Source organism: Taudactylus pleione, unplaced genomic scaffold (genome assembly GCF_031769625.1).
Source record: "Taudactylus pleione unplaced genomic scaffold, aTauple2 ptg001314l, whole genome shotgun sequence".
Taxonomy (NCBI): Eukaryota; Metazoa; Chordata; class Amphibia; order Anura; family Myobatrachidae; genus Taudactylus; species Taudactylus pleione.
In genome coordinates, this window is record NW_028285714.1 from 13,579,711 (window position 1) to 13,605,341 (window position 25,631).

At 43.2% G+C, this 25,631-nt stretch overlaps 1 protein-coding gene across 1 annotated transcript in view; it reads right to left on the reverse strand.

The window, feature by feature from the left end:
• Positions 1–3,207: 3,207 nt before the first annotated feature.
• The window catches only part of CSGALNACT2 (chondroitin sulfate N-acetylgalactosaminyltransferase 2), a 59,069-nt gene continuing 36,645 nt past the window's right edge, over positions 3,208–25,631 (reverse strand). Inside the window, exons 2-8 of the mRNA XM_088463116.1 lie at positions 18,149–19,161; positions 17,439–17,655; positions 15,285–15,386; positions 14,610–14,788; positions 13,255–13,349; positions 9,622–9,703; positions 3,208–5,907 (exon numbers count right to left, since the gene is read on the reverse strand). Coding sequence (XP_088319242.1) covers positions 5,615–5,907; positions 9,622–9,703; positions 13,255–13,349; positions 14,610–14,788; positions 15,285–15,386; positions 17,439–17,655; positions 18,149–18,800 — 1,620 coding nt within the window. The 5' untranslated portion in view covers positions 18,801–19,161 and the 3' untranslated portion in view covers positions 3,208–5,614. The remainder of the gene's footprint in view (positions 5,908–9,621; positions 9,704–13,254; positions 13,350–14,609; positions 14,789–15,284; positions 15,387–17,438; positions 17,656–18,148; positions 19,162–25,631) is intronic.

Sequence of the window (25,631 nt, forward strand, 5' to 3'; positions counted from 1 at the left end):
ACGTCAGTGTCAGTTAACTGGACAGCCAGTGAAGCCGTAACGGGCCGGTTGGACGCTTTCGGAGGCATGTCACTTTGTAACATCGACTGAAAAGCCGAAGACGAGGCCGCCAGACTCTGAACAGAGCTGGAGAGTACATCCACCCAGGGTGGAGGGGGGATGCAATCAGGAAGCTGGTTGACATACCAACAGCCGGCTTCCCGACCCGGGGGGGGACTTAGGGTCAGGCACCCCCCCAGGAGGGTTAGGCTAGGGAGGGGGGGTTAGGCTAAAGAGGGGGGGGAAGGGGGGTAGGGTTAGGCACTTGGGGGGAGGTTAGGGTTAGGCACCCCTAAGGAGGGTTAGGGGGGTAGGTTAGGTTAGTCATTACCTTACGACGATCGGAATTTCCAGCGCTGTCAGGCTGCCGGGATCTGTTCCAGCGTCTGCCTGTCGCTGCCGGGAATCTAAACATGCGGCCGGCGGTATTTCATACAGATTCCAGGTGGAGGAACCGCCTGAGGATACCCCTGAAAGGGCACCATGGACTGCTGCGTTACTGGGGGAGACTGCACATACACAGGCAACCCCGAATAAGGACCCAGTGTCTAAGAACCGGGGGGAGACTGCAATAAATGCAGAACACTTGGGGAATGGGGGATGGTAGGCTGGGGCAACACCCTAGTAGAGACTGCAGTCGGGACCGCTAAACGGTCCACGATCGACGCCAGCACCTGCGGAAACATCGCCCAAGGAGGATCTTGCGACGTAGGGGGTTTAGAGGGGCCAGGCACTAGCTGGCACCGCCCACACAGACCATCCTGTGATAAATCCTCTCTATCAACTCCTGCAGAACAGAGTCTGCAGGAAAACAACACAGAAGCCACGGAGTGCTCAATCTCCTCATCAGACATGACACAAAAATGTATCAATAAATATGTATCACAAAGAAGAGGTGAGGCGTATAACACCTGCTCACTCACAAGTATGCAACACAAACAGCCCACAATATGGGACTGTGTAGCACACCACTGTATGTGACTAACCTCACAAATATTTTGATTTATATAAGTGAGGTACACAGAAAAACACCCTTCCCCCACACACCTACCGGGCCATAGGAGAAGGAAAGGGATAGGTATAAGAGGACAGTCTGCAGAAATTAGCACAGACAGGCAGCACTAGCAAAAAGTCACATACCATGCAGGAAGATAATACTCACTGCACCTTTCGCTACAATCAACCTCCCAGATTCAGTGTCTGGGAGGGCTATAGCACTGCGAACACCATCCTTTTGCAGGGGAGAGGTATGCAGGGGGGAACGGTCCATGCACCGCCTGGGAGGTGCCTTTTGGCTCGGGGGCGGGGTATAGAGGAGGATGGACCCAAGTGCATCCTGGGAGCAGCAAAAGCTTTAACTGCATGGTGCCTGTGGATCCAGATATACCCCCAAGGTCAACCCTGTGGACCCCCTATGGACCCTGAAGTAGAAAATACATACATTTTTTTTTTTTTTTTATTAGTCATTAGGGGGGTGTCCAAAGGGTTCTGGATGAAATACCCACATTTGCACCCCAAAGTAGCGATTTTGCACTTCCAAGTCGCCTGCCTATATGTGGAGAAACTTTTTCACTTATATTTCCCATGTAAAGTTTTTCGCAAAAAGTAGAAAACAGGCGAAAAGAGTGAATCTACAAACAGCACTTTTCGGGGCTAATTGAATTCGACCCTTAGACAATTGATCCTCTAGGCTTATGAAAAACCTAGTATGCAGAGGTGGAAGGGAAAATTAGCTCTACGGCAAAAGAAAATTTGGTCTACATATGGTAACAAAATATGGGACTTGTATTACAACTAGATGCTAGTACTACCAAACATGCCTTTTGAAGTATTGAAGTAGGATTCTACAGACCTGCTGTGTGAGTCATGTGTCCTGTTAAATATGCTGTTCAAGTTGCAAACCTGGAGGAGCAAGTAGAAGATCTATCATCCAAGTAAGTGAGGGAGGGGAGTGTGGGGGGAGCTGTTTGAGGATAAAGAGAAACACAGGGGGGATGGCTGATGCTATTGGGGGACATGGATTGAGCTGAGGGCTATAGACAGACATGGGGGCATGGCCACAGGTTTATATTCCCCCTTTATATATGCCCACGTAGATAGTAACACTGGTAGCAGTCCAGCCCTGCCGTAGCGGTCACGTGGTTGTGACGTCAGAGGTCCTTTCTTCAACTTTGATCTAGCAACAACTGTGAGCTGAGGCTATGGACAGACGGGGGGAGAAGCTGATGCTATAGGGAGACACAGGGAGGCAGTGCTGAAGGGGTTGAGCTGTGGGCTATAGACATGGGGATACAGGTAGGAATTATACTGCTGCCTCATGGCGGTCCTGACAAGAGAGGGAGGGCACCTCTTTGAAGGGCGCAGTGTGAGCGGGAGCAGTATGGGATGTGTTTGGGCTGTGTGAAGAGGGTAGTGATCGATGAGTGGGGGCTATGTGAGGAGGGCAGTAAGCTGGGAGGGAGGAGCAGTGTAGGCTGTGATTAGAGGCACTGGGGAGCAGCGAGAGTGGGGGCTTTTGGATATGTGACGGAACAGTGAGGGCTGTGGTGGCTATAGGAGGGGCCTGTGAGCAGTGAGACTAGGAGCAGTGTGGGCTGATTGGAGGCAGCGATAGCTATAAATGGGGGCAAAAAGAGGGCTGTGATTGGGTGGTATAACATGTATAAGGGTCACTACTGTGTGGCATAACATGTATAAAGGAGTTTGGGGTACTACTTTGTGATGTAATGTGAATAACGGACACTAATGTGCGGTATAATGTGAACTGGTACTTGTGTGGCCACATCCCATCCCGGTGAGGCCATGCCCTTTATTTTTGGCACATGCTTTCACTGTGTACTATCCCTGTTTAAAATATAGGGGGGCACCAATGCTCTTTCTGGCACAGGGCACCAGAATGCCTAGGTACGGCTCTGATTGATCACATCCAGACACACACACACACACAGTAACATCACTATCACTGTAGAAAAAAAATTACTATTCAATTACTTGAGGCGACAGAAAGGTCTAATCTTGTCTGCATGTTTGCTACATCTATCTACTAAAAAGCAGACATTTTTTGGTCTGCGCTCTGGTTTTAAGATTCCATAACGGGTGTCTAAAAATGGGGAGGCAACTAATAAAAAGCCAATTAAAATACATTGCTCCAAAATAAATAACAATACCTTTACATGTTTCCCAGTCTTCATTATTTATTACTTTCAATTCAACATTTGGCTTAAATACCCGATGCATAGGAAATAGAGGAATACATTTGAACAGCAATATCAGGAATACAACAATCTGCTTCATTGTATTACTGCACCATTATATACATAAAACCACATTTGTGGGAATCCTGTACATACATACTTTGGAGTTGTATACAAACATGATCCTGAAGTGTTTCTATACCTGTATTTGCTTTTTAAATTTAGATACTGTTCATGGGAAAGATTAAAATATTGACATGCCCCCCAGCTTGTCCAGTAGGCTGGAGAGTAACAAGCAGAAAAAAAAATAGTGTCTGAAAAAAAAAAAGCCTTTTTTATTTGTGAACAAACTAATTTTTTTCTGCTTGCTAAATACACTAATTAACAAGTTTGGAAAAGAAAAACTATTGATCTAATAATCTGAAGAAAGGCTTTAAGTATATGCATTTGGAAGAACTCAGTCTAAAGATTATATATGAATTGAATTAATTTATTATGAATTTATGAATTATTGTCTTTATGTATGAAGTATTTATTAATAATTTAATATTTTTATTCTTAATTAGCGCTTTCTTTTATGACGTTTTTCATGAAATTGGTTGCATTAAATTGAAAAGGGAGCAATATCCTTTAGAAAGCTGCAATTTGATTGGTATTGATAGTCACCAGGTAGACTAACGCCCTAATATACATCCATTTGTTTATCCTGGTGAGCTGACCACACTGACACCAGCATTGGGGGCTATTTACTAAACCTTGGATGGAAATCATGTACCAGCCAATTAGCTCCTAAAAGTCATGTCAAAGGCTTTGTTTGAAAAAATGATAGGAGCTGGTTTATCTCCTTCCAAGTCTTCGTAAACTCTGAGTTTATCTATTGCTCCCCAGCTTGTCTAAAGCTGGGTACACACTGGGCGATATATCGGGGACAACACATTGGGCGGAAGATTAGCAAGTGTATATGCACTTCCGGACAGTCGACCTAGTGTGTACCCAGCAAAAGCCTAATATGTAAAAAGGCAATGCTTTATAGAGCAAAACATCTACCAAGCAATTAGTAAAAGAATTTCTCTTTTACATTTCCGTAATGAACACGCCAGGAAGCAGCTTAGTAAATAAACCCCAAAATCTTTTATTATGTTAGGCCACTCGAAATGGAAACCGCTAACTTGGAAATCCTATATGGCCAGCTCTAAATGGATATTTGTACTCCAGAGTCTCTAAGACAGCTATAGGCGACTTCATGCCACTGTGGAGAGAGAGGTTTATTCCGTAGCAAAAAAACTATACATCTATATCAATTTGATAAAAGAGCTGTCTGAAATTTTGCAGAATGTAGTCTTTACAATTCCAGATGCTGTTGTTGTACTAGAAAACTTAAAAAAACAAAAAAAGTTTAAAATAAAAAAAAACTTGTTAGGAGTGATAATTTACTAAAACTATTCAAAAAAAGTGAATCAAGTATATTTTAGTTTGTTTAGAAACAAAATTTGACTTCCTGTGCACCAGCTAGCCACTTTTACAGGCTTTAGTTATGAGCAGCAGCAACACTTGAATAAAAAGCAGCGGATAAAGCAGTATGGCAGCTTCCATTCACTAATACTTGTCAATATGGTTCTACCTGCAGAACAAATGACCTTATGTTTTACTGAGCAATTATTAAAAAAAAATTCAAATGATAAACAAGGGAGTTTAAGCGCTGCTGATATTGCTCTGCAATATGCTGCCATCTCCGCTACCACCCCAGTTACTACAACCAATCGTTGCTTGCTCTAGAACTTTTCACTGTGCACAGAAACTGTAATAGGAGATCTGTCCAAAGTAAAGTAATCAGATTCTCCATGCTTTCTACCATGAGGATTACCATATCAATGTCCTCAGGGGTTACAGAATACTCCTTTCTGAAGGAGAAAAGTGACACAAAGCAACAAATATCACGTATATTTAAAAGAAAAAGTAGGTTTACTACAAGAAGTATATGGACTCATTCTGCCCTTTCTAAAGTAGTAAGGCACATAGGAGCAGTACATTGCCAGGCTCCGAAGTACCCGCTTGTTCACTCTATCAGAAACCAATCATGTCAAATCTAAATCTGTAACAAGGGAATAAACATTCCAGTTAGACATGTAGCCTAATCTTCACACTGAACATATGAACTATTTTAGTGCTGGACAGACATGCAACAGTCGTATATTGCTCTAGAAAGTTACTTCTGCCATTTGTCCAAAACTGCCCAGCCACCACTGTAATGAACGGTGGAAATCCGGAGGCATCACCTTTCTCCTGGTCTTTAAAAGTACCACATCTGTATTATGAGGCCCATTTTGTTTGTAGATTTCCACTCTTTGCCCAGTTTCATTATCAGAAAAGTTCTACGTGGCTCATGCCTCCGGCTCGTTATTGGTCCTAAAGGCTTGTTTGCGTAAGTGGGCCTCAATTTCCTCCCGGAACACCAGCATGCCAAGGTGTGGGTGGGATGCCTCATTCATGGCCTTGGACTGAATGCACATGCGATACTGCTCTGGAGTCAGTTCATCCACACAATGCTTCTCATGCCACAAATGGAACAGGCTGGGCACTGGTGTGCGCACCACAATCAACTCCCCGTGAAGATATTTTCTGTACAGGAGGACATCCTCTCCACCCCATCCTCTGACTTCAAAATTAAACCCCCCTGCAATATTAGGAGAAAAGTACAATTAATAATCACATTGAAGTTATGCAACACTCTGGACAGTGCACCATTAAAGAGGAGCCGTTATCTTAAAAAAAAAAAAAAAAAAAAAATTGCTTAAGAGGCCAAGCTGACAAAGAACAAAATACAATGCACAAAAGACTCTGGTACAGTGCTAGTAGTCCTCCTCTCCAGTCACTTCTATTGGGCCAGGTGTAAACACCACCGCCCACTACGAGGGCTGTTCAAGGAGTAGGCTGGCAAGACTAATGCCCGGCCGGTGCGGCCTGGAGGGTACAGCCGCAGTGACCCCACCGGTGCAGTCTGGCGGCCGAGCACAGACTATGGCAGTCAATCACTGACTGCTAAGGTCATCAGTGTTCGTCGCCAGTCCATGCTCCTCTCCTTCCAGAAGGTCGGGTGTGATAACGTCATGCTGCGTGAAGCCATCACGTTGACAATTCGTGAGGAGCGCCGATCGTGCTTAGCTCTGTGCACGAATGTTCTTCAGGCAGCCCCAGGGAAACTGTCTGAATTTGTAAATTGGACGTAGCCCGAACCCCGCTACGTGCGACGCCTGCCCTGTGACAGTCTGGCTGCTGCTCTGACTGACAGCAGTGTAGTGTGTGTGTGTGTGTGTCACAAGTTCCAGCCTCCAGGATGCTGCCATTAAACTTACAGGTGAGGACTGGAAAGGGCGAGAATTATATGTTTAGCTTAGGCACAAAAATATTCCATCTAAGAGGATACTGTTCAGGCCCCATGGTGTTTACACTGTGGGCTGTATTATATACTGTATATTTTACATATATTTCTAAAGATAATTATAACACTGTTTTCCATGTCATACCTCAAAATATTTAACTAAATAAACTTCTCTGCATCTGTATAAACCCTGCCACAATCCGCCCGAACCACACTCCAAATATTAATGTTGCAAAGCCCCAGGCAGTGTGTGCGCGTGCGAGGCTATGGGGGCAGCCTGTGTACTGCAAATCTGTGTATGAAATTTTGAAGCGGTTCAAAATGTTTAGGCACCTGTCACACGCTCAATCACCATTTGACAAAAATTTTCATTAACGGTATGAAATTTCACAGCCGGCTTTCACCATCCTCATTGGTGAATTTGAAAATTTATTTATTTTTTTTTAAATATTATTTAATCTTTATAAATTCTAAATGCAAGGTTTACTGGTAGAATTTGGAAGTATGCAGTCTGCAATTAAAAAAATATCAAAATGTACCAATTTAAGCTTGCACACGTTAAAAGGTCAAAAACTCCATTATGTTTATAAAAAGAAAAAAAAAAGTTAGAAAAACAGATTTGACATACAGGTTTGAGAACCAATACTCTGCTGGTTAGGGCACCCCTGCTCAGATGAGAGTAGTGCAACAAAGATGTTGCAGTTTACTATATTTTCCATTTTTTACCACTAGATGGAACCATAACAACAATTCAAACAAATGTACTAAAAAATGTATGCACTTAACCAATATGGGATTGTGAAGTGGGATTTTAATAACATCCCAACTAAAGTCACGTAATATTGTGAAGCAAGTTATTGGTTTGTAAAAGATTTCCCAAAGTGGATCACTGCACCCTCTTTCCTCCTGCAGAAGTTTTTTTCTTTTCATTTACAGTATTCTAGTACCGTATATACTCGAGTATAAGTCGACCCAAATATAAGCCGAGGTACCTACTTTTACCACAAAAAACTGGGAAAACTTATTAACTCGAGTATAAGCCTAGGGTGGGAAATGCAGCAGCTGGTAGTGCCCCCAGTAGTAATTCCCCCTGGTTGTGCCCCCAGTAGTAATCCCCCCTTTCAGTGCCCCCAGTAGTAATCCCCCCCTGGTAGTGCCCCCAGTAGTAATCCCCCCCTGGTAGTGCCCCCAGTAGTAATCGCCCCCTGGTAGTGACCCCTGTAGTAATCGCCCCCTGGTAGTGACCCCCCCAGTAGAGAGAGATGTAATAAGAATTTAAAAAAAAATCACTTACCTGAAACTCCCGCTCCTGGTCCTGCCGCCAAAAGCTCCTCCGGCCGCTTTACATGGGAGAGACGTCATTACTCATGACGTCTCTCCCATTACCCACTGCGGGAGCCTGAAGATGGCTCCCGAAGTGGGAGCAGCAGCAGCCGATGAGAGTCTGACAGACTCTCAGCGGCTGCTAATTACAACACACACACAGCTGGCGGCTTCGGCGGGTGTGTTTGTGCTTTGTAGCGTGGACCGAACTCCGTCCGGTCAGCGCTACACTTCACTCGAGTATAAGCCGAGGGGGTACTTTTTCAACACAAGAAATGTGCTGAAAAACTCGGTAATTACTTCGGAAAAAAAAAAACATTCGGTAGCAAAAAAAAACAAACCTTCCTGCTCCTCAGGTGCTCTTGGACAAGATAATTCTAGGCCACCTTGAGGTCTTATGGTGCATACAAAGGGAACGACCGTCAGCGATAACGATATCCCTGAACGATCCTCCGGGTGTGCTGGATGATCGATATCGATCATCCAGCACACCACCAGCGACAGCCAATGACCCGCGATCATACCAACGATGGCCAACGGGTCCCTATAGTAACCTGGTCGATATTGACCAGGTTGGCGGCCTGCATGCATGGGTGATGGACAAAATAGTTATTGTCCGTATATCGCAGGTCGTTGGTGGGTTGGAAGGGACCAAAAAAAATGCACGATTTGAATGATAACAATATGATAGATATCGTTAGCGTTCATATTGAGCAAATTACTCGTACCATAAAGTTGCCAAACAATTTAAAAAACAAGGATTTTCCTAAGCCATGAATATAAATAAAAAAGTTATTGCAGCTAATACAATAGGAAAAAAAAAACGACTGTCCCGTAAAAACAAGATTCTTAAAATATAGAATCTGCCATGTCCAAATACACAAATTTCAAATCAGATTTCACGGCACCAGCGGTGGCTCTTACCGAGGGGTCTGAAATGCGTGCGTGCGTACACACACACACACACAGAAAGTGTTCCCACACATGTGCACAAATCTAGCCTCCCGCTTCTATGGACTACAGTGCCCGCAGCCCCTACAAGCCAGATAGGGCTGCCTTTATAGTAGAGTAGTGGCTTTCCATTGGAAGTGCTCTCTCTGCTACTGGCAGTCGCAAGGAGAGATATAAAAATCTCCCCCTGGAAAGACTTGTCCAGCTGTGATTAGCAGCAAAAGCATCCAATGGGAAGTCCCTGCGGATGCTGGATTTTATTGGGGAGACTGAAGCTCTGCAGCCCCTAGGTAAAATCCACCACTGCAGGGCACTATTAAATGTGACCTTCCTGACGTTTTGTAACTGGCATTCCCCACATGGAACTGCTACACTTTCTGCTGACTGTCTCTCTCTCCTCCAATTGGCCAGACACAATTGACAGACGAAAGTGCAATGGCAGTCTGTTGCATAGATTTCAAAGTGTGTTGCCTGTCCTTCTATTGCCAGGTCGTCATATCGTTGTGTGACACAGGACAGATTTAAATACATCATTTAGAATGTTGAAAAAAAAAAAAATGCACTAACAGTTCTGTTTTACCTCCCAAGGATGTAAAATAAGCCATGACAGAACTTGATCAGTATACTTCCTCAGTGAGGTCAAGTGGAGCATTTGGTCAATTGGGTGGGACTGCACCAGAATAATGAACATTCACAGGACATCACATTGGTTACACATTATATTCCACCACTCACCAATAGTAAGGAAATCAGATTGATATTGACAAGTCATTCCAAATCCAAAATCTCTCCAGAATCCAGAGTCTTTCTTATGAACCTAGGGGAAAAAAGAAGGACAAATGGCATTAGAGATACCTACTAAACAAATATATATATTTTTTATTTATTTATATTTTTTTAATAACTTTATTCAAATCAACCAGTCACTCTGTACTTTTCTATTTTTAACATGTAGGAACACACCTCAGCATAAGTATACACACATTTACAGAGAACACATTTACAGCCACAGACATTACAATTATATGTGCATAAAGATGACAATTATGGGCCATTTGGTCTGGGGGCTGGATGGATGGGAATTCTTCTCGGCCCGGCTATTTAATAATCTTATCCAGTTATGCACTAAATAAAACAATCCCAAAGTAGTGACTACAGAGTATTTTAGGACTTTGCTTCTGAGAGGCTTGAAACTCTAGTTCCAATTAGTTTTGTGTCCTGACAACTCGAGGATGTGCTCAAAGTTAGCAAATCCTATCTGCAAACCCTCGTGCCAATGGCAGTGAGCACTGGCATAACTATAGAGGGTGCAAGGGGTGCGCTGGCTATGGGGCCCGGCGGCTTAGGGGGCCCACTTGCCCAGCAACAAACCCACAGCACTGTGTCTCCTGGTTACCAAGACCACCAGCCAGCGTCTGCAGTAGGCTCCTCCTAGAACTGTCACCCATCCTCAGCTGTCAGCACCAGACACATCCGGCCACTCCTCCACTATACCTCTTATCTTCGATCTGATGGCTAAGCTTTTGCCAGCATGATGTAGGTAGGGTGGGTAACTTTACTTTTGCCCAGACGGGCTTCACTCCTCCCAGCAGCTGCTTACAGCACAGCGCCGGAGGGGAGAAGTGATGTCAGAAGGTCAGAAATGGGCTGGGCAGAATTCAGTGGTTTGGGCCGGCAGACATTCTGCTCTCCAGTCTGACTGGGAATGACACACACGGGCAGATTGCCCATAGACTCTTCCTGGTGGGCCGATGTATTTATTATGCCTGTGCAGCGTACACTCATCAGTCTGGGCTGTAGCCCATTAGTGGCCAGCTCCAATATTTTCCTAAGCCATGCAGATCAGCCGACAGCCTCCCCTTCCTACTTGTCCCCCAACTCCTCCTTCCTTCCTAGTAACGTGCAGCTAGAGGTTAGTGAGCAGCTCCACAGCATGTCCCCAGCAATGTTGCGGGGTGGGCAGGGCAATGGGTGTGAGCTGCACCTTGTGTGTAGGTGCAGCAGGACCAGTGAGTGGGGCCAGGCGGAGGCAACGGAAAGTCCTGCATATCCCTTCCTCGCTTGCTGCCAGTGCCGACCTTCCCTGCTGGAGCTGACATGATTGGTGGGGAGGGCAGACGGAAGCGGCATTCTCTCCTGGGATCTGCATACCTATATATGGGGTCTGTAAGAAGGGAACTTGGTGCAGGAGGGAGCAGGGTGGGGAGGCTATCATCGCAGTGCAGACCTGTTAGGTTTGCAGCTCCTGCACACACACACATATTGTATGTCTAATATATCTTGTGTGACAGATCTGAATTGGGGGGCCCCTTTGAAATGTTGCTATGGGGCCCACAATGTTCTAGTTACGCCCCTGGCTGTGACCAGCTTTATTGACCCAAACCAAAGCTAAGATAGGCCTAAACCTGGGTACACACCAGGTCAACAGGTTGGCTATTCTAATGATTAAACAGATAAAGTGTAAACACACTTACCAATTTGTCTGCCAGATGTGCCGGGCTTGACAGCTCAAATGGGCGGCATTTAATTTGCCTGCCCAGTTGAGCAGTCAGTCACCGCCGGGTCCCACAGCATGTGTAAAGGCAACTGGCGGATCGTCCATACAAAACCAGCAGATGACTGATATATCTCTCAGATATATCAGCCATTTGCTGCGCTACACAGATATTTCCGCTGTTTACAGACATATGCACTGTACAAACCCAGTGATGCACTATATAGACTTAAGATGGTTTAGATAATCTGATCCCTTGAGACTGCAGCATTGATCAAACTGGTGGTGGTTTTAGACACGCTGGCCAATATATTGGCCAATCAATTGATCAGCCAATATATCTACTGCCTGTTGGCCAGGGTGCACAGACGATATATCTGAATGTCGTCGTTCACAGATGTATTGCATTGGCTGTGCTACACAGCCGATGGACAGACAGGTCTGCACACATCTCTGTCCAACGGCAAGTGTATGCAGACCACCCATACACATGCTGCGGCAGCCACAGGGAGGGGGCGGACACACCCCCAACCCGCTCCCCAGCCAGTGAGACCCGCGGCTGCCAGATAGATGATGGTCGTTCAGTGTGTATGAATGACCATCTACAGATATATCTGCAGATCACTCCATCTGCAGATATATGTGTCAGAAGTGCACCAAACTTTGGTCAGAGACTCCCATTTTACCACACCCTTGATAAGGAGAGATTGGGCAACACCCGAAACTTCCAATAAATTTTTGCTCACTACAATACTCAGTGTTCTAGTTAAGAGGATAAAGCAAGGACACAAGTTTTTTCTCTTCTTGGGGTCAATGTACTCAGCCTTGGAGAAAGTAGATGGAGATAAAGGCCCAACCAGTCAGCTCCTGTCACTTTACAGACTGTGATAAATGACATTTAGGAGCTGATTGGTTGGTACTTTATCTCCATCCACTTTCTCTCCCTCCAAGGTTTAGTACATAGACCCCTTAAACACATCTGGACTCACCTTAGGGTGAGAATCTACGGCCTTTTCACTTTCCTACTGTGAGAACCAAAGGACTGCAATAGTCTAATGCTTCCATGGTTTGGACATGGTGGCAGATTCAAGGATCCTTTCCTAGTAAGAGAAAACCCTCACAAGCATCTGCCCTGACTTCACAAGGCATTGATCCAAGCCAGCTTGTCTGGTGAGGCAGGTGAGAGGCCAGGGAATCCACTGGCCAAGCACTCCAGAAGTGTAAGAATTACTCCCTAAGGCTCTCACAGAAAGGGTAGAGGAAAAAAGATCCCTGCATAGCCCTGGGAAATGCAGCACAATGTTCTGAAACAAACTAAGCCAAAGATCTTAGCACATTTCTGTGGTACCCGCTGCTGGCTAGTGTGGCCACTGGCCCTCCACCTCATATACTCTACCCAGGGCAGAATGCGTCTCCAGGGAACTACACAAGGTGGATGGGCAAACACAGAAAAGGATAAGGTGGGGAGGGCGTGCTAATAAAACCTTAGCACTACAACCACACCTTACACACAAATTGCCTTCAGATAGGGAGGAGAGCTTCCAGCTGTGCGGATGCCTCTTTTAGCAACGTAAGAGTTTTATGGACCTAATCACTGGCAAGTGTTTGCATTATCAGAAGGTTACAAAGAATACTACCAGCTAAAAAGCAACACAAACAAATGGGTGCAATTTGCTGCTTGTGACAGATGTCAGAAGACACTTCTTAGGAGAAGGATTGATCATGAACCTAAGTTTTGTACAAGCCAAATGCCCTCACATTGAGCACCATGTTATGTATGGATGGCATCCCCCAATTCACCGGCTAGATCTTTGTAGGTGTGGTCAAAGGAGAGAAAAAAAAAATGTAACCAATTGTTATAAGAGGATACGTACCAGTTGCTGGTCCACAGGAGGAGGCACCTCTAGATTGGCATACACAATTGCAGGATTGTAAAGACTAAATACAATAGGATAGAAAACTCTCTTACCTACAAAAAAAACAAAACACATCAGTTAAACATAATTCTCTCAAATGGTTACAAATATAATTTATAGGCAGACTTATCTTCTGTATTCTAGGGATTTCGTAACAACTTTAGATAGACTAAATATAGTGAGCTAACGAAAGCCCCTATCTGGGCTACCTATACTGTACAAGTTTCCCTGTCTGAGGATAGGCTGCTTCTCAGATCATAATTCCTCACGTTTAGTAGTAGAGCGGGGGTCGAGTAGGGCGGACCGGCGGCTGAGGTCCAGGACACTGGTTTCAAGTCAGTGTAGTGCAGACTGCACGCAGTGCGGTCCGCAGTACACAGTAACAAACAGCGGCACCGGCAGGCACTGCGTAAGGGGGAACCACTATTGGGGGCATTGCATAAGGGGCACTACTACAGTGGGCATTGCGGTGCATAAGGAATGTTTCCAGAGTGACGAGAAACGGTGCGTTATGTTGACACGCCCCCCACTTTGGGCATGTGACCACAACCACTTTGTGCATCGGAGGCGTACGCACATACTTTTGGGGGGGCGCGGCACAGTTTTTCAACTTGTCCTGGGCTCCAAATACCCTAGTTATGCCACTTACCCCTATATAGTTTAAAGCAGGGGTGGGGGGCCGCGTGCAAGCCACACCCCCTCTGTGTGACATCATACAGGGGTGGGGGTCACAATCGCCGGTGATTACAGCAATGTCCGGAGCATCCTGAGGATGCTCCTGGAGTTTTAAGGGGAGCGGTGTGACCGTCTGAAGTGTCCTAAGGACTCTCCAGACGGCACTGGTCCATAAATAATAGCTGCAGGGTGCCATTCTAGGCATCCAGCTAGTCAGATGAGGCTAGCAGAAAAAAAAAAACTCCAAGGGCCAGACCAAATGATCCTGCGTGCCTTATATGGCCCCTGGGCCTGAGGTTCCCCATCCCTGGTTTAACAGATAGAAACAGGTGATTAAAACACTACTGCGTACCAATGTCATTCAATAAACAAAACTATAGTAAGGAGTGACTTCTGGTCTTAGCCTTTTCATTACAAATGTATTTAATGGACACAGTGGTAGGGACATTGGATTTTATTGGACCTTGTGATGGTATAACTTTATTCTAGGGACTTAATGCTATCTATGGTCCATGTTAGCAAACGTTTTTGTTTCAAGAAAGTACTTAAATGACTTGGTCATAATAGTAATAACCCCAGTCTGAAAGGAAAGTCTAAAAAAAAAACGAAAAAAATAAAATAAATGACTTTTCTCTTACCGGCCTCTGCGTTTAGTCGACAGGTATCTAGGAATCCAGCAGTGAAATAGACGTCAACATCACAGAAGAAAAGCAGCACGTCCTCTTTACGCCAGGCTCGAGCGCCCACCTCCAGGCCACGCCCCCTGTTGAACTCCTCCTTTAGTGGGATTAGTGTGAAGTTATGGAAGCCTGTCTCACTGCAGCAGCAGAAGAACACAGCCTATGATTATCAGCCTATCTTAGGGACATAATTATATTACCAGCTGAAAGCGATAACAAAAAACTTGCTCTGTTTAGATCTAAAATATGGGTTGGGTACAGGATGCCGATGTTCAGAATACAGACACTGGTATCTCTACAGTCAGAAACCCCACACCCAAAGGTAAATTGTCTAACCCCAACCATCCCCGCAGCCTATAACTCTAATCCTAATTCCGGCACGTCAAATACATCCCCTAAAATACATATCCTGCAACCTATCACCTTTACAAGATTATACCACAGACAAAAAGGCATAAGACCAAATATGAGAAAGTGGGTGTACTTTACTAACAAATATTAAAGATGCAAATGGCAAGCTACAAAGGATCTAATTAGCAGTTAGCTCTGATTAATCTAAAGCAAACTGGATTCAATTCAACGGTCACCAAAAGAAAAAATAATATCACCATTACAAGGACCTAACTTGCTCACCTTTTTACATTCTTAAGGATATCTTGAACCTCTGAAAGGCCATTTTCCCCAAAGTAGACCACAGTAAGGAACGTCCTTTTATCTTGCTGAATACACACATCCCTGAAAGGAAACAGGAAACCATGTTACCATACCCAAGAGTGATCTTCCTTTTAGATATAAATCCCAGTCTCACTTTCTGTGCTGGGTTTGGTGCAGGGACCAGTGTGGCTGAACGGTTACATGGCTTCCAAAAAGAGATACGTCTGGCTCGTAAAATTCTAAACAGGATTTACTCTATATAGTGTTACAGCTGTGTATAGTGAGGTCTGTTTTATGACAATTTGTATCTGAAAACATGAATATACAAATAAAATGGATACATAAATATTTATATACCCACTGAAATATATTCTATATATAATTTTACTATACTAATGCAGAATGTGTCAGCCTTTATCAATGCAGACCTTCAGATTAACTTTCCATTCACTCCATTACTCCTAAACAGGTTTCAAATCAGCCGCTTTTAAATAAGCTAGTGTGCTATTTATTTGGGAGGCTATTAGTCCATATTTTATGTAAAAAAAAAACCATGTTGATGATCCCTATATAATCAGCATAGAAGACCATTAATGCAGCATGTCCAGAAACACAGCTGACCTATGATTTATCATTCATCTGACCTCACAAATGGTCCGATCTGCTTAACTTACGGTGCATGCACATGGTCAGATTTTCCGCCAGATTCGTACAATAACGATTTTAAAATCATTCAATCGTTCATATCCGAAAGAAAATCTGCAACGTCCCTGCAATGATAACCGATGCGCGTTCCCGCATGTCAGATAACGATAACTAACATCTGATGTGTTTGCTGTCAGCTTTGGTCGATTTTCATTCATTTTAATACTGTCAAAAATCGTTCGTAGTTCATGAACTCGTTAGTAAAATCGTTCGTAGTTAATCGTTCATCTGACCGTGTGTATGCACCATTAGTCACCTACAGTGTGATCAGCCTGTGTATGGTTGGCTTAAGCTAGGTACACACCTGAACGATGGTACAACCCAGTGATGCGATGTAATGATATATGGCAATGACACTACACAATCTGCCGTACAAAAACTCAATATATCATTACATGCAACACCCTGCCATTCGTGGATTGGTTTAATCGAACATGCAAAACACCTAATGGGAGGATGCCACGAACGACATGTTTAAATTACATATTGGATTAACGTACCGTATGATGGTTGTGCAGTTTACTTGAAAGTACAGAGATTGCACGTACACCGTACAGTGAGCACCCAGCTTTAGGTAGTCTTAGTCAAGATAATTCAATATCATAAGAAATACCAACAAGGGAGACCTATCCAACTCTTGTTCATACAAAAAGCCCAGTAAAAAAGTGTGAACATTAACCAGCCACTTCTGCTAAATAAGTATAGGGCACTACCTAGTAATTACTGCTACATAAAAGTCTCCATTTAAGGATTTGTACAGGCTCACTGAGGAAATGGAAGACCTTCTGGTTTCAGAGATATCAAGAGTGATGTAAAATAAAGTTACACAACAAGATGTTTAAACTTTCATAATGTCAGCCTGTGGCTATACCGTAGGTGTATGTTAAACGGAGTTCATATTTTCATAGCACGCAGGTTTAGTGTCTGGAGTAAACAGTGATGGGGTTCCCAAACTTTTTAGAATCACGGCACCCTAGAGTATTAGCATTGTTTGCATGGCACCCCTAAGTTTAAGTTGGTTATTGTGAAATTCAGAAAGCAATGTAGTAAAAGTGTCCATACCGGCCATTCTTAGGGTCAGTTATGTTGTGGTGTACAGGGTTGCGCTTCTGGTTGTCCACATATTTACATTACATGGACCACATATAATTTGATTTGGTGCTGGACCCCAGGGTGCCAGGGCGCACAGTTTGGGAACCACTGCATTATATTATTTACAAGGGATAAGGGAAAGCACTACATGAAACTATAGGGACAATATACAAAAGCATTCCTTTTCATATCACACACTTTCATTTCCTATCTTCACTGGGTTATCTGTTTGAGCAAATTAAAGACCACTATTCTCTTCACATAAACTGCATCAGTAAAGTTCTCGTTAATGACTGAAATACGGACTGCACATAATATTGTACACTGCATGCTTACTTGTAGTTCTGCATGAACTGTGCGAAGGCCTCTGTTCTGCCAGACAGTGGAACAATGAAGTTGACAATTGTCCTGGAGCTGTCCTGTGTTTCCACCTTAACTTTCATGAGTGGGCCAAAGGGCCGGAATAAAGTGATGTGATGATAATTTCCAGACTCCGGCTTCTTGTAGAACAGCTCGTAATGAGATCCCTTGTCCCTCTCCGTTCTATAATAACCTAATAGTAATGGAGTTAAAAAAATAAAAAAATAGGTAAAATTACTGTATTTAAAACCAGAGTCACCTTCTTCTAACATTTCTAACATTTTAAACTTAACAAAACTGCTTGGACAGTCATGCATTCACATCCCGCTGCAAAGTTTTAAAATACAGTTTTAAAGAGAATAACAGGATGATAGGATAATATGCTTTCTGGACAGACTGAAGTGTGTTTGTTTTTTGCTAGAACTAGTTGTATTTGTGGACTAACCACATATTGTGTTTTACATAAAGTGAATTAACTGCACTATTAAATATTTTTCAATAACTACAAACACATTACAGATCATTCTTCTACAACGTGTTTTTTCACCCAGGCTAATCATCATGGTCTATATTGTAATTTGTTACGCAAACTATTTATGGCAACATTAGCAACCACAAGTTACACAGGAAATTTCCAGCATAGCATGTAAAACATTTTTGCTTTGTTGACACCTTTGTCCTCATACCTTCAACAAAGTCAGATTCGCTGTATAACAGTTTCTCAGCCCCTCTGTTCTCCTGTTCCTCGTCATCATCATCAGGATTATTAATGACCTCCAGGCCAGCTTCTATAACCTCAATCAACTCGTCTCTCTTGTCCTTTCTTATGGGTTTTTCCTCCGGGTGGCGTGTCAGCCCCATCTCCAACTGGTAAACCTTCATGGTATTAAAACTTTCAAAGGGAACAACAGCATATTCACTGGGGAGTTTTGCACCCACCACAACTTCAGCCTTGTCAATCTGCGAGTGTAGAAATTCTAGTAGGTCATTAGGAGCCTGCTCTTTGGGTTCTGGGTGCCCAGGACTATTAACAGCAAGCTTCTTCTCATGTGCCAATTTCAACTTTTCACTCATTTCCTGGAGCTCTTGCTTGAGTTGGGCTATCTGGCGCTTTAGGCTTGTTGAGCGGCTTTTGTAGTGCTCCTCTTGTTCCTGAAGAAGGGCCTGGTAGTACTCTTTGCTGTACATTTCTCCTGAAATCCCAGGAAGAGAGCCATTTCCTTCAGGTGGAGAGGCACACTCCAAAAAGTACGAGAGCAGCATTAAACTGAAAACCAGAGCAAACCCTACTAATAACCAACGGAGCCTGCCTTGGAGATACAACCCTCTCCTGGGCATTCTCTTGAAAAACGGAAGTTGTTTTGTGCATGAAGACAACTTAACCGCTTCTTATATGGAGGCTATCCTTCCTGCTCCATCTGTTGTGCCTCATGTCACATACCAGAAACGTGCTTCACCAGCCGATTTTCAATATTCAGTACATCCCATGCTGTCCAGATAATTCTAAAACTTTAAACTCTAAAATGACATGTAGCACCTTTTAAAAAATCATAAGCAGCAGCATCTGGAGTTACTTTGTTGGATGCACATTGCTAATCTGTGCACTTTGTTACCCGGAATCCAGCGCATCAGTGTTCCGGCGTTTCAGCATGTATTTAACTTATGTGCATGTTCTTTCAAAAGGACTGTAGTTCAATTTCTATAGAAAAAAAAAAAATTAAAGTTATAATACTAATAGATCATACTCTGTTCTTTACAAACTTTTCAGCCTGTTGTAATAGCAGTTATGGTGCGTACACACGGTACGCTATCTATGAACGATAACTCGTTCATATCGTTCATTTTTATGCAGTGAACGACCAACGATGCGCGTTCCTGCATGAACGATATCTATGGTCGTCCATACATGCAGGCCAACGTGGCCGATTTCATCACAATTTGCATGTTCACAGATGTGGCAGGACAACTTCACTGAAAGATATCCATCATACACCCAATATCGTTTGTCCTGCACTACAGAAAGTTAAAGGGAAATCGTACAGCGATATCGTTGGTTGTGCAGATCGTACCGTGTGTATGCAGCTTTAGACAAACTTTACACATTTATCAATAAAGTAATACAATAATCAAGGGGCAACTTGTCCTAGGAAATAGAATCACCTTTTGAGTGTTATACATAATTTTAATACAAGCAGTTTTTATGATAGTTGGAAACTGTATTGCCAGTAGACATCCTAAGTAGAACTAAAAATGTGTAACCTTAATGCTTAGTTTTACTTGCAGTTGTTTAAAACACAGATAAGAAACATTTTATGTTTGTTAAAGGGGATGTAGTAAGCTTATCAACATTTGATGAACCAGACATGCTGGCGTGCTAGCACTGCACGATACCTCATTGCTGACACTGTCACTCTGCTGTACAGCTACTAGCATGCCGGCATGTCAGGTTCAACATACCGCCATCACCCTGTTTGACAACATTTTAAATGTTGAACACAGGACATATACAGGAGGAGATGTAAGAAGCGCTGAAGCGGCATCAGCGCACGTTACGTGCACTGATACCGCTTCTCCCCGACGTATAATCGGGGGGTTTGGCGGTAAATGACAGGGGCGCTATGCGCCCCTGTCATTATCAGCGCTGCTATCTACATGATAGCAGCCCGAACAGCAGGGCATGTATGAACGGTCAGTTCGCCTGACGGTTCTGCCGGCTGTAACTCTCGATTTTCGACAGCTACAGCCTGGCGATGCCCTATTCCCACCGCAGGGACAGCGCTGTCTCTGCTGCCGGCTCCAGGGCTGCACATGGGTTCTCGCGATACTTGCGAGATGCTGCACATGCTCAGTGGAGCCGGCCGGGACTGAGACACAGCGCTAGGGCTAGGCTGATGCACTGATGTCTCTAATAGGGATCGCCGGAGGGGGGAGTTAACGCTCCGGCTGATAAGATGTTCTTACATCTCATAGTTAGCGCTTCCTGCTTCGCCTCGGTAATTCACATCAACACCACATTCATTACACTCAAAGATGTCTATGCAAAGACAGACAAGACAACTAGAGCAGACAAATGGCTAATCATGACAAAGTTGGGAGGTGCCAATTTGTTCTAATAGGTTGTCACAACAAAACATGTGAAGTTCACAAATGGCCAGTACATTAGGGTTCCACTTTAGAAATACTACTATTCTACTAGGTGCATACACTGTCAGATTTTCCTTCAAATTTGAACAATAAAGATTTTAAAAATCGTTCAATCATATCTGAAAGAAAATCTGACATGTCCCTGCAACGATGAGCGATCCAGTTTGTCAGATAACTATATCTGACATCTGATGTGTTTGTAGTCAGATTTGGACGATTCCATTCATTTTAATAGTCAAACCTCCCACCATCGATGTTCTGCGATCAGTTGACGGAACGCAGACATTTTCCATGTTAAATGTCGGCGATTTGACGATCGCGATCATTTTTTGATCGCGATCGTCAAATCGGGGGAATCCAACATGTTGCATCTGCGATCCCGCAATGCCGGGTGGCAGCATTGCGGTATCACGGCAATCCATCGCTGATGGATGGGCCCCATTAGCCTGAACAAGCAATGTTTTTCAAGAATCTTGTACGAGTCCTGCTATTTAAAAAGGACAAATATGTTAATTTATATATAAACTATGAGACCAGTCTACAGAAATCAGTATGTATTGTAAATTAATAGTAAGTCAACCACAGGCTATCATTAGCAAACACAGTGAAAAATCTAATATGGGAACTAACCAAAGATGTATTTACTTACATTGTTCCCCCATTAATACCTCCAAAGTAGCAAGTAAGGAAGACACTAATGTTAATCTAACACAGCACGTAAAATCTGTATCCAGCCAATCTCCGAGAAGTTGGCATCACCCACTTAAGATGTGTTAATACCATTGGTGAGACTCATACCCTTCTGATAGTCAAATATATAATTTAATGATAATAAAGCACCTGCGAAGCATGGTTCTCAGTCTGTGGATGAAAAAGTGCATTTAATAGATCCGAATATTCAAAGAAATACATAATAAATTAGTAAATGTTTTAAGAATACATACATTAGTACACAATTCCTCAGGACATGTGCATGTTTTCCAGATCTCCTTACAGAATGACAAGTAAAATAATTAGCTCCACCTGTGGATCTTTTAAAATGTGTCAGTGAGTACTGACTACACCTGTGCACCGGCCAGATGACCTGCGTTGGGTCCGCAGGACAGAGTTTGAGAACCACCGAATTCGTGTATTAAAAACTAGTCTAACTTGCATTCTCAATAAGGGAACAAATAGAATTGTGATAAAACAAGCAGCAGTGCAATATAAAAATTAAAGCGTGAGAATTATAAGACATGGAGCCTTATTCAGACCCGGTCGCAAGCACTGAGCGCTCACAACTGGGTCGATGTTTGCCCACTGGGCATGCGCACGTCGGAGCCGGCTCTGACGTGCGCATGCGCAAGACCCAGCTAGCGACGCTATGAGTCTCGCACCAAAGGGGGCGAGCTGTCGATGGTGATTGACAGCTCGCCCCATTTGGGAGGCGGGCGGGGGGGTGGCCGGCCAAACGGAGACGTTCCTGACGGAACGCTTGCCGTTTGGGGGCGGCCCCACTGACCTCAGCAATGACGTCAGTGGGGAGCTTCCTGGTCGATCAGAGCAGGAAGCTCCCTGGGGCTTGCGCTTGCGGAGACCCAACCTTAGGGTCTCATCGCAAGCCCCGATGGTCGCGATGGTCCTGACCATCGCAACCATCAACATGGTCGCTCGCTAGAGCTGTGGGTGGTAACCCACAGCTTAGCTAGTGACCAGGAGGCCGCACTTCACACCACAGGTGGCCGCCCTCATTCAGAGCGACCGCTTGTATCTAGCGATCGACTGTGAATAAGGGCCATGGTCTTAGCAGTCACTGCCAGATTGCTGCCTCCTGGGAACAACCCCTAGCCCCCAACTTGCATGCCATCAAATCCAGGCTATGGTACATGTACCAGATGGATTTCTTGAGTTTCTTGCGAAACTCCTCTAACTCCTTTAGGAAGGTCTATGACCCAAGGGCCTCTCTCCATAATGTTCATATACTCTTCTAAACACTGGAGCTCCTGATGCGTCCTTTTGGATACTTCAATTCCCAAACCCCCTTTTTTTTTTCTTAGTTTCATTTGCTCCCTGCTCACCTCATATGTTGAATGCTCGCAATACACATCTAATTGGTTCTTAGCAAGATCTGTAAAACTGAAATTGTATTTAAAAAAAATGGAAAGTGTGAGACTGCTCAAGGTTCAATTAGGTGTGGAACAGAGAACAAGTTCCTATAGTGTGGTAATGTAATATCATCGTGTGTACCCCAGCTGCTAGGAAACAGATCGCTAAGCATTTCATTACCATACTATTAGCACAAAGTCATCTGTGGCCATCATCGCTGGCTGAGGATTGATTTCAAATTGAAAGGGAGAAGAATGAGTAGTGTTATAGCTTTTAGGACTTCCATTCATGAAAACAAAAAAAACAAAAAAAGTGTCTACAATTAGTCATTAAAAGTCATCAAAGCCTGAGGTATTCCTAACAAAACACTTCTGTTTATTCCCTAGCTCAACAATCTCACGTATAGCAAATATGCACACACAATGTAAAAATATATCTGTATGAAGAGGATTACACATACATAAAAACATTGCTGAAAAGTGAAGTTGCTTCTAAAAGTTGAGCTTGCCCTGTTCGATTAGCACGGGAATAGCTCTCTCTAAACATATAGAAACAGACAGAATTCTTTTATATATCCACCGAACCAGTGTCATTAGAGAGGAGCTACCAGCAAATGAAGGGCAGAAGACCGATAGTACAGGGTGTTTTACTCGTAGGAGGCCAAACGCACAGAATAAATGAGTAAAATAAAATAAAAATGCTTAAGCAAACAGTTAACATAATTCAGTTAAGTCAGAACGCTACATTTTCCTGTGCATTTTTCATGAGACAAGTGATGTAAGGTCTGTCCACAAATATGTAGCCCTTGGAAAAATGGAAAACTCTCTCCCAGACTTCAAACAAACAAAATGATGATGTTGTTACACAGCAATTTCCCAATTCCCACATTCATGCAGTTTTAGGTCATGGTCACAAACAATTAGCTTTGGGGCTAATAACATGGCATTAAACCAAAATTATATACAGACATGCAATACTGTGAGATATGCAAATCCAAAGAATCACATTGGCCAAATGAAATGACAAATCTACTTCTGTTTCTGCACTAACTCTAAAACGAGTAAAGTAAATGAAAGTTGCTTTTTATAAACTAAGTCATTATCACATTTGTGCTTTGTAGAACAAAAAATACGGAACATCCCAGAAATTAACTTTTAGCCAAAAATAATTACACAGACTGTTATATTGGTTCATTTTGTAGCTTAAAGACATAAGGGAGAGCATAGGGAATAAAACATGTCTTCCGACTTTTGTACTTAATGAATTGCAGATACCTAGGGGAGATCATTTTAAAGGCTGACTTGTGAGCTAACTGGATTTTCTAGATTTAGTATGTATCCATTTCAAAAATGTCCTTACAAACACGGATGTCAAATACCTGAAATGTCAATTGTCAGAATAGAATTTTAATATGAGAACAAAAAAAGTAATGTAGAGTATGCTGCTGGTAAACGCCCACACATGCTCGTCACTAAGAGTTCAAATAAGAGACTTTTTTTTTTTTTTACTTACAAGTGCCCTCAATACATTATAGAACAATGAAGACAAAACTCAGCCTTGCCCTACAGAGCCAGATCTCCCCCACCTTTGCACCTACACACTTAGGTCTTCTCTTTAATGCTGTGTCCCCTTCGTAGTTATTGTCCATTAATCATGCGTGCTCACCATGCAATAAGGCTCTGCACTACAGAAATATTAATAAGTCCAGATAAATGGGATGTTCTACCCCCATCTTCGCATCAATAAGCTCAGGAACAACCTCATTTGAAAGAGAGTAGTCCCTCATTCAAGACCGTAAACTAGCAAATGAAAATAAAATGCACTATGTTCAAGTGAAAAGGTTTTTATGAATACCTATGTATAGAATCTTGCTTTTTTTGGAACGGCGAGTTAATGCCCAAGCACAAACCATTTCTTGTTTGGGTTTAGAAAAATTACACTCGCTTCAAGTTCAATTGGCCATTTTGGGTAGATTTTCTTTATGACAGGAGGTATAATAACTAAACAAAATGTTTTTTTGGGGGGTTTTCAGACAATACCAAAGGTATAATATTTGCTCAACACAAAGATGAACGCTTGAGCTGCAAAGGGGTTAATAATCATGTCCTTTGGTGTATTCAAATAAAAAGGTCCAATGCCCAGATCTCAATTTCTTATGTGACCTGTCCTACCTTATTAGTTCTGGCCACAGCCAAACAGGTGGTTGTATAATGAATTTGGGATGCAGGCATGCATGAATTCTATTTAACCATTATCTTCGTGTTAAGACCATTTGCACTTACAAATAAAATATAAAGACATCTAAACCCAAGTGTGACATTTTAGGAACACTTGTGCCAAAACTTGCAAATCATGTTCTAATACAGATGAGCAAGAAGCTGTGGTTATCCTTCTATTTTGAGTACAGGCAAAATCTCACGTTTGATTGTTAATTGATCATGGTACGCCCTGTTCCATCATAAAAGTAGAAACTTAATCAGCATTGGGTAGAGTTCACTATGATTGGATTTTATACTGAGTACCGGTTATGCCATGCTCCCAATCTGCCTCGAAGCAGTCATTGGTCCATCACAGGCATAAGTCCACAGTATTACCAGCTGTGTGACTATCAGAGTATGCCAATGGAAAGCTCACGTGGAAAAACACCTGCTATGTTGCAGAAGTAACACTGATTGGTCAGAGAACACTACAAATAGAACATTACAGCACTTCCATAAGACTGTTTAAATAATTGGTCTTTAACTATTGAATCCCAGTATCTCACCACCTCATCTTCCCTCTTACGAAGCAGTGCAGACAGTGGCCTAAGTTCATCTTAGACGCCCAGAGGCAAGTTATAATTTGGTGCCCCCCGTCACTGCCGCTGACACTAATGTGGCATTTCACAAAGCGGATACACCCGCAGTTGCACACAGAATATAGGCATGCCATGGAGGAGTG